Below are 9,580 nucleotides of genomic sequence, written 5' to 3'. Positions count from 1 at the left end.
CTGTTTGACGGGGCAGTCATCAGCACAGTGACCACAGCCACAAAGAAACATTTTGGCACATTGCTAAGCCTCCTGGCTAATCTGTTATCAAAGGAGCACCTTTACCCTGATGCCAGGTTTGTGAAACACACTCTTTGGAGGATCTGCAGGCAATGACTTAAAAAGAAGAAAATGACATAAATCCAAAGACCAATTAGTAGAATTAAGTTGTGTGAAACAAATGTGTGTGTGCATGTGGAAATAATTCATGAGTTCTTGCTGACCTGAATGAGGTGTTGGAGCTGCAACAATGGAAAGGGTTCTAAAAATCCTTCCTAAGTTGTTCTCAGAACATGTTCTTCTTAGACTGACAACAAAATGGCTGGAAAAGAGAATCCTCGAAGGTTGACCATGAAATAAATATGAAATAAATAAAAAGGAGTGTAATCTAATATAAAACAATAAATGTGCATCTATCAAAAATAAACAAAGAAAAAATGGATATGTAAAAAACAAATAAAAATAGGAGTGTAGAAATAAACAGTTAAACATTAAAGAACCTTATAAATGTTTTTTTTATTTTGTTGCATTTATTGTCACAGTAGTCGACTATTTATTGGGCCAGTAATTTATGAAATATTCATTTATTTCTGTATTTATTCCTAATTAAATCAGGACTGCTCATCTGTATTACTGGGCCCAGTAATGTAGGTCACTACCATTTCTATGATTGGTTGTTTTAGTAATGTAGATTCCTATGTGAGAAAGATTTGTTTGTTGTGTTAGGAAGCTTCTGCTGACCTGGGCTCAGGAGATCTCCTTGCTGATGATGAAGTCAGACACCTACAGCCCCCTCTTCTCGCTGCCGTCATTCAACAGGTTCTGCAGAGGCCTGCTGGATAATGGTGAGACCAAAACCAGCGAGGCTTTGTTTCTCTACATTTTATTGGTGGTCTTTGAACTGGTTTTGGGTAGTGTTTACCATGGCTTTTTTCTCATTTTCTTTCTGCTTAGCTCTACATGAAGATCACAGTATCTGCCTTCAAATATGCCATAGCTTACAGGTCCTCTCCACATGTCTGTCTACTGAACTCCTGCAGAGGTGAAGCTCATTCTTTATGCCTTCAATGCTTTCAGATGCTGTTTAAAGACTGCTTTTGTTTTATTTTGCGCTCTGCTGTAGACATTAGGTCAGTCTCTTAATGGCCAGTGTCTGTTCTGTGAGTTTATGGCTTAATATGTGGTGGTCTGCCAGGTGTGTGGATGTCTGCAGAGTCCAGTTGGTTCACTCAGCAGTAAGAGTAAGGCAGGCCTTTGCCAAACTTCTCAGAATGATTCTTCTGGATGTGGCTTTGAGGTGAGACATCCTCACACTCCTCTAAGTTGAATTTCTTCATGTGGTTTGAAATCTATCAAATTAAGTTTGTTGTTTTCTTTTGTTCGCAGTAACCACAACCACTCCGAGATCAGAGAGATCTCTCTGGCAATTCGCCACCACATGAGCCAACCACCAAGCAGCGCTTTCCACCCCCAGGACTTCAGTGACCTCATCAGCTTCATCCTGTATGGAGTCCTTCATCGTGGAGGGTACTTGCCTACTTACAGATTTCTGCTCCATGTCATTAACAACCATGGGTAGTGATACACCAAGCAGAATTAAATGGCCACTTTCCTTATTTATCTTTAACAGCTGTAATATAAGAGGATCTAAGAACAGCATTGATTTTTTTTTTTTTCTTTTGTACATCCTCCCTGAGCAGTTTTTAATTGTTGGGAGCAGATGTCACATCGTGTGTTTATGAGAGCAGCCTTATTTTGTGATCGAGTCAGTTTTAAACTGAGTTCAGCATCTTGGCATCATGTTAGACATTGGCATGGTTAGCAGTACTAAAACAGCAGTATCTATTTGTTCCCTAGATAATGGACATTCTTAATTTTTACACTTAACTACCCAGTGCCAACATTTCCAAATCCTGCATGGCCGCTAACAGACCGAGGTTGAATAGTACAGGGGTTTGTGTGTGTGTGTTCATAGGGAATAGTTTCTTTGTTGTTTGTTTGCATAGATCTATCATTCAGGTTCATTTCAGAAAATTAGAACACTGTGAAAAAGTTCAATATGTTTTATGCCTCAGTTTAGAAAGTGAAATGTATATAGATATTATATGGATTCATTACACATAGAGTGAAAACGTTCAAGCCTGTATTTCTTGTATTTTGATTACTCATAATTCAGTGTCTCAGAAAATGTGAATATCACATCAGATCAGTAAAAAAGGCAATTTTAAACAGGAATGTCAGGCTTCTGAAAAGTATGCTCATTTGTATGCACTCAATACTTGGTTGGGGCTCATTTGCATGAATTTCTGCATCAATACAGCACGGCATGGAGGTGATCAGCCTGTGTTTTTGCTGAGGTGTTCAGGAAGCCCAGGGTGTTTTGAAACCTGGGCCAGTGACCTTCAGGTCATCTGCCTTGTCTTGTGTCTCTTATCTTCCTCTTGACAGAACTCCATAGATTCTCTGTGGGATTCTGATCAGGCCAAACAAGCACAGTAACACCATGGTCACTGAACCGTCTTTTTGTAGCTTTGGCAGTGTGGGCCAGTACCAAGTTCTCTTGAAAAATAATATCAGCATGTAATGTTCTGGTTGATGGCTGAGTTGACTGTGGACATCAGAAAACCCAGTGGACCAGAACCATCATTACTTGGCACCCCAGATCATCACTGACTGTGAAAACCTTACACTGGACTTCAAGAAACGTGGATTCTGTTTCTCTCCACTCTTCCTCCAGACTCTGGGACATTGATTTGTAAATAAAACACAAACCTTACTTTCATCTAAAAAGAGAACTTTGGACCACTGAGAAACAGTCCAGTTCTGTTTCTCCTCAGCCCAGATAAGACGCTTGTAGCCCATGTGTAGGATTCATCTATGCATAGTGACTCTTGATCTGCTGACTCCAGCCTCAGTCCACTTCACTGGAATGGATTTTACTTGATCGTCCTCTAAGGGCTGTAGTTATTCCGGTTGCTGGTGCACCTTTTCCTACCACACTTCTTCCTTCCACTTAACTTTCTATGACTATGCTTGGCTACAGCACTTGGTGTACATGAAAGTGTGCCACATTTCTGTGTAATGACCCTTAATTTTTTCTCTTTTTTTAATTCCAGCAAGGACCCGTGGTTGGAGCGTCTGTACCACAGCTGCCAGCGGCTCGACAAACGTGAGCGCCGTGGAAGTGTTGATGGCATCAGGCCACAGGTGATGCCACGGGCATTGCTAAAAACTGAGGCGGTGCTGTGGCAGTGGGCGGTTTGGGAGGCTGCTCAGTTCACCGTGTTGTCAAAGCTCCGCACACCACTGGGTCGAGCTCAGGACACCTTCCAAACCATTGAAGGTAAATAAGAAAGCTCAACTTTTTTCCTCAAAAAATGTCACAATTAATGTCTTTCATCTAATCATTCTGTAACCACACTAAGGTTGGATGATCTTTAACATTTTTCCAACTGTTATTCATCAGCCCAACAAAGGACAATCGGTGATACATACAGATGAATTTTGGACTTTCTTATTGGCGGAGCAATGTAGACTGATTTGATTTGATTTTGAAATTTAGAACACAAATGTCCGAAAATGGAGAAACTAGTTGCCAAAAAAAATACAAAGTCACCTATTTGGGATTACTTTGGCTTTAAACCAGATGAAAGAGGTTATCCACATGATGTAACTAAAGCAGTGTACTGCTTGTGCAGACGTATAGTGCTATTAAGAAACTTAAGGCCAGAACATAGTACGCGGACATTTGAGGCTTCATAGTGGAGCGTACCAATTTCCTACATTTCTGGTAACAAATTCCTACATGTCCTACAAACTTTCTGCCGTGGCGTCTTCAGACGGGGAGGCAGAGCTAATTTGCCGTGTAGCTTTGGAAAAACAAAAAGAAAAGAAGGTGGTGTTAAAGGCCATTAAACCACACTAGGGAAGAAGAAGGGGAATACACCTGAGAGCGGCCTTGAGGCTTCGTGTTCTCGCAAACGGCTGCTCGGAGCAGTATGACACATATAAAACAGTTCGATGTGGAGACTTTTTCCCACCCATCATTTTATTGTGGGACACCGTGTAAGCGGTCGTAAAAATTTAGCTTTGTGCGAACATGTCCATGGGACATCCGCTTTGAGTCCTTGCTGACTCTGCATGTATGTCCACGGAGTCAAGTACTCTACTTACAACTATATTTTGTTCTTAACTCATAGGCTAATAAAAACTGCTCTTAAAAACTGAAAAACAGCAATTGAAGGGCTCAGCCTCAGTTGGCTAATTTGTCCAATTACCCAACCTTAAACCGCTCGTACTCGTCGTCTTCCGCTTATCCGGGACCGGGTGGTGGGGGCAGCAGACTCAGCAGAGATGCCCAGACGTCCCTCTCCCCAGACACCTCCTCCAGCTCCACGTCCCCTGGGCCTCCTCCCGGTGGGACGTGCCTGGAACAACTCCCGAGGGAGGCGTCCAGGAGGCATCCGGTATAGATGCCTGAGCCACCTCAACTGGCTCCTCTCGATGTGGAGAAGCAGCGGCTCTACTCCGAGCTCCTCCCGGATGGCCGAGCTCCTCACCCTATCTCTAAGGGAGTTCCCGGCCACCCTACTGAGGAAGCTCATTTCAGCCGCTTGTATCCGGGATCTCGTTCTTTCGGTAATGACCCAAAGTTCATGGCCATAGGTGAAGGTAGGAACGTAGACCGACCGGTAAATTGAGAGCTTTGCTTTTCGGCTCAGCTCTCTCTTCACCACAACGGACCGGCACAGCGCCCCCATTACTGCGGCAGCCGCACCGATACGTCTGTCAATCTCCCGCTCCATTCTTCCCTCACTCGTGAACAAGACCCAGAGATACTTAAACTCCTCCACTTGAGGCAGGAACTCCCCTCCAACCTTAAGAGGACAAGACACCCTTTTCCGGTCGAGAACCATGGCCTCGGACTTGGAGGAGCTGATCCTCATCCCAGCCGCTTCACACTCGGCTGCGAACCGCCACAGCGCATGCTGTAGGTCTTGGCTAGAGGGGGCCAGCAGGACCACGTCATCTGCAAAAAGAAGAGACGAAATCCACTGGTCCCGAAACCAGACCCCCTCCGGCCCTTGGCTGCGTCTAGAAATCCTGTCCATAAAAGTTATGAACAGGACCGGTGACAAAGGGCAGCCCTGCCGGAGTCCAACATGCACCGGGAACAGGTCCGACTTAGTGCCGGCAATGCGGACCAAACTCCTGCTCCGCTCGTACAGGGACCGGATGGCCCCTAGTAAAGGGCCCCCGATTGCATACTCCTGGAGCACCCCCCACAGGGCATCACGAGGGACACAGTCGAATGCTTTCTCCAGGTCCACAAAACACATGTGAACTGGTTGGACAAACTCCCATGAACCCTCGAGCACCCTGTAGAGGGTATAGAGCTGGTCCAGTGTTCCACGGCCGGGACGAAAACCACACTGCTCCTCCTGAAGCCGAGGTTCGACTATCGGCCGGACTCTCCTCTCCAATACCCTGGCGTAGGCCTTACCAGGGAGGCTGAGGAGTGTGATCCCCCTGTAGTTGGAACACACCTACCGGACCGGTAGGTGTGTTCCACCACCCCAGTGTGCCAGTCCAGAGGCACTGTCCCTGACCGCCACGCAATGTTGAAGAGGCGTGTCAACCATGACAGCCCTACAACATCCAGAGACTTGAGGTACTCAGGGCGGATCTCATCCACCCCCGAAGCCTTGCCACCACGGAGCTTTTTAACCACCTTGGTGACTTCAGCCTGGGTGATGAAAGAGTCCAACTCCGAGTCCCCAGCCTCTGTTTCCACCACGGAATGCGTGATGGCAGGATTGAGGAGATCCTCGAAGTACTCTTTCCACCGCCCGATAATGTCCTCAGTCGAGGTCAGCAGCCTCCCAACCCCACTATAAACAGTGTTGGCGAAGCACTGCTTCCCCCTCCTGAGGCGCCGGACAGTTTGCCAGAATCGCTTCGAGGCCAACCGGTAGTCCTTCTCCATGGCCTCAGCTTGACAGCGTCCCTTACTGCCGGTGTCCACCATCGGGTTCTGGGATTGCCGCCGCGACAGGCACATCAGACCTTACGGCCGCAGCTACGGGCAGCAGCATCGACAATAGATGCGGAGAACATGGTCCATTTGGAATCTGTCTCCAACATCACACGGGATCTGGTCAAAGCTCTCCCGGAGGTGGGAGTTGAATACATCCTTGGCCGAGGGCTCCGCCAGGCGTTCCCAGCAGACCCTCACTATGCGCTTGGGCCTGCCTAGTCTGTCCGGCTTTCACCACCTCCAGCGGATCCAACTCACCACCAGGTGGTGATCAGTGGACAGCTCAGCCTCTCTAAACCCGAGTGTGCGGCCGAAGGTCTGATAATACGACAACAAAGTCGATCATCGACCTCCTGCCTAGGGTGTCCTGGTGCCAAGTGCACTGATGGACACCCTTATGTTTGAACATGGTGTTCATTATGGACAATCCGTGACTAGCACAGAAGTCCAATAACGAAACACCACTCGGATTCAGATCAGGGAGGCCATTCCTCCCGATCACGCCTCTCCAGGTGTCACTGTCGTTTCCCACGTGGGCGTTGAAGTCCCCCAGCAGAATAATGGAGTCCCCGGGAGGGGCACTATCCAGCACCCCCGACAGGGACACCAAGAAGGCCGGGTACTCCGCACTACCACTCGGCCCGTAGGCTGAAATGATAGTCAGAGACCTCTCCCCAACCTGAAGGCGCAGGGATACGACCCTCTCATCCACTGGGGTAAACCCCAACACGAGACGGCTGAGCTGGGGGGCAACAAGCAAACCCACACCAGCCCGCCGCCTCTCCCCGTGGGCCACTCCAGAGTAGAAGAGAGTCCAACCCCTCTCAAGAAGATGGGTTCCAGAGCCCACGCTGTGCGTGGAGGCGAGCCCGACTATTTCTAGTCGATATCTCTCGACCTCCCGCACCAAGCTCAGACTCCTTCCCCCCCCAGCGAGGTGACATTCCACGTCCCTAGAGCCAGCCTAAGCATCCGGGGATCGGGCCGCTGAGGTCTCCACCTTCGTCCGCCACCCAATCCTCTTTGCACCGGTCCCTCACGGTTCCCCCTGCAGGTGGTGGGCCCACTGGGGGATGGCCTCGCGTCTCTCGTTCGGGCTTGGCCCGGCCGGGTCCCGCGAGGAGCAACCCGGCCACCAGGCGCTCTCCGGCGAGTCCCGACCCCAGGCCTGGCTCCAGGGTGGGACCCCGGCTCCGCCGTACCGGGCGACGTCACGTACCTTAATATTTTTGTCCTCATGAGGGACCTTAAACCACACAGAGCTGTTTTGTGTAAAGAGGACTGTTCAGTAGGTTTAAGTTTCTCTGTTAATTTGGTGCCTAAAAATCAAACCCTTAATCTTTCCTATACATGACACTGAGGTCTAAATAAATCAGGGTTCCCACTATAAGCTTATGGGTCACCCTGCAGCTCATTAGTGTCTTGTGTTTGTGTGTTGTGTTAAAGGGATGATCCGAAGCCTGGCTGCACACACTCTGAACCCGGAACAAGATCTTGGAGCATGGGCTGGTCCTGGAAGTGATGGAGATAGCCACCACTTAAACCAGCTCCGCCTTACCCTGCTGCTTCAGTACCTGGAAAACCTGGAGAAGCTCATGTACAATGCTTATGAGGGCTGTGCTAATGCTCTTACTTCTCCACCAAAGGTGTGTATAAGTAACAGATATGCACACAAAGAAAATCCCCTGACCTTCCTGCTGCTTGAAAAATTTTAACATAAAACTAAAAGTCTCCAATCCAATAGATTTTAATCACTGGCTGTGATATAAATATGATGTTTTCTGCTTGTCTCTTTCAGGCCATTAAGACTTTCTTCTACACAAACCGTCAGACCTGCCAAGACTGGCTGACCAGAATCCGCCTGGCCTTGATGAGAGTTGGTCTTCTTTCTGGCCAGCCTGCAGTGACTGTTCGCCATGGCTTCGACCTGCTTACAGAGTTTAAGAACAGCGGCGCCCAGGTCAGTATACAGAACTCTTCAGGTTTGCACTGATTCCTATGTTTTTATAATGACCAAGTGTTACTAAGTCATGGTACCCCCTGGCTATATGAGTTGTGTGCCTTGTGTGCTCAATAGGCTCCAGAGCTTGAAGTTCCTCTTGCCTTGCTGGTGGAGGCTCTGTGTGAGTTACGCTGTCCTGAAGCCATCCAGGGCCTGGCATCCTGGAGTCTCCTCACCTCTGGCAAGAGTCTTGGCTGGTTGTCATCGGTTGCCCTGCAGGCTGAGGGACGGTAAGCATCTAACTACATATGTCAGATACTTATCTAAATCACAGCCTGTTTCCTTTTCTTCCTTTGTTGCCCATTATCAAATGTGTGTGTGTGTGTGTGTTTAGGTTTGAAAAAGCAGCTTTAGAGTATCAGGATCAACTTTCTGCTGTCACTGGGATGGACTGTGGCATCAAAAGCTCTGAAAGCTCCCTGCTTAAGCTCTCCAACAGCATGAGCAGCCCCAAACACACCAACAATGGTATGCTACTGTAATTCATGTAAACACAATCCTCTCACTAGCAACTGTTTGATTTCGCTTTTTTCTATGAATGCAGTCAAATCTTGACGTCTAAATTGGGTGTAATTTAGCATTGTTCCACCAACGTGGTTTCATTTTGTAATCAGTGCTTATGCTAGAGCCAGTTATTTGTTGTTTCTGTAAAAAAACAAGAAGTTTAGTTTATCGCAGCCAGTGAGCCAGTTCTGATCCGCACCATTATAACACTTTAAATGTCTCTTCTAGTGTTTGATTCAGTTTCTGCTGATGATCACAGTGCAGGAAGATAAAACATAGTTATCTCCGTATCACTGGACACAGATATCCCAATATCATTAATGCTGCTTTAAATCACGTGGTGTTTGTACATGTTTCACAGTACGGCTGCAATATATGGCAAATTTAACGTTTTCACAATATCATTGTAAACAATTTAGAGAACAGCTTGGAGGCTCTGCCTGTAATATGTTTGGTGACACTTGTAGGTTGATGCAGCATAAAAAGTTAAGGTAAAGAGGTGGTGAAGTCATTAAGGTACAGCTACTAAGTTGTTTTATTGCTAAAACAGATGCTAACTGGTAGCTAAAGGAAAACTTTGAGATGAAATAATGAATCAACTGTTGGATAGACGACTCATTAAGAGTCTATTAGCTATGAAATCAAAACAACAAGACAGCACTTTTTAATGATTCGGTATACCGAACTAATACAGCATTGTTTTCTACCTGAACACATGCAGAATGTTTTGAGTCTGACATATGCCCCTTTTCCACTGGCTCTATTTAGGACAGCTCCGCTCCACTCCATTTGGCTAGCTGTCCGAGTGTTTCTGTCATGTTTTTCCTGTACCGGTACCCATTTTTTTGGTCCCTTTTTGGCCATGGGATCAGAAGAAATGAGAAGGTTTTCGCTGAGGTAGTAATGAGAAAATTTTTAAAACCTATTGCAACAATATTAAGAACCACAACGACAGAAATATAATTTTAATATTTAATCATAAAACATGCCTGAAGGCT

At 46.9% G+C, this 9,580-nt stretch overlaps 1 protein-coding gene across 1 annotated transcript in view; it reads left to right on the top strand.

Moving 5' to 3' along the window:
• The window catches only part of LOC124864453 (serine/threonine-protein kinase SMG1-like), an 82,302-nt gene that overhangs the window by 31,815 nt on the left and 40,907 nt on the right, over positions 1 to 9,580 (top strand). Inside the window, exons 15-24 of the mRNA XM_047359235.1 lie at positions 1 to 116; positions 766 to 884; positions 994 to 1,081; positions 1,235 to 1,336; positions 1,426 to 1,566; positions 3,156 to 3,382; positions 7,523 to 7,722; positions 7,875 to 8,036; positions 8,154 to 8,308; positions 8,413 to 8,546. The exon at positions 1 to 116 is cut by the window's left edge and continues 46 nt beyond it. Of these exons, the coding sequence (XP_047215191.1) occupies positions 1 to 116; positions 766 to 884; positions 994 to 1,081; positions 1,235 to 1,336; positions 1,426 to 1,566; positions 3,156 to 3,382; positions 7,523 to 7,722; positions 7,875 to 8,036; positions 8,154 to 8,308; positions 8,413 to 8,546 (1,444 nt within the window). The remainder of the gene's footprint in view (positions 117 to 765; positions 885 to 993; positions 1,082 to 1,234; positions 1,337 to 1,425; positions 1,567 to 3,155; positions 3,383 to 7,522; positions 7,723 to 7,874; positions 8,037 to 8,153; positions 8,309 to 8,412; positions 8,547 to 9,580) is intronic.

This window comes from Girardinichthys multiradiatus, chromosome Y (genome assembly GCF_021462225.1).
Source record: "Girardinichthys multiradiatus isolate DD_20200921_A chromosome Y, DD_fGirMul_XY1, whole genome shotgun sequence".
Taxonomy (NCBI): domain Eukaryota; kingdom Metazoa; phylum Chordata; class Actinopteri; order Cyprinodontiformes; family Goodeidae; genus Girardinichthys; species Girardinichthys multiradiatus.
Note: the sequence above shows the minus strand (reverse complement) of the source record. Positions and strands in the feature narration are given on the sequence as shown.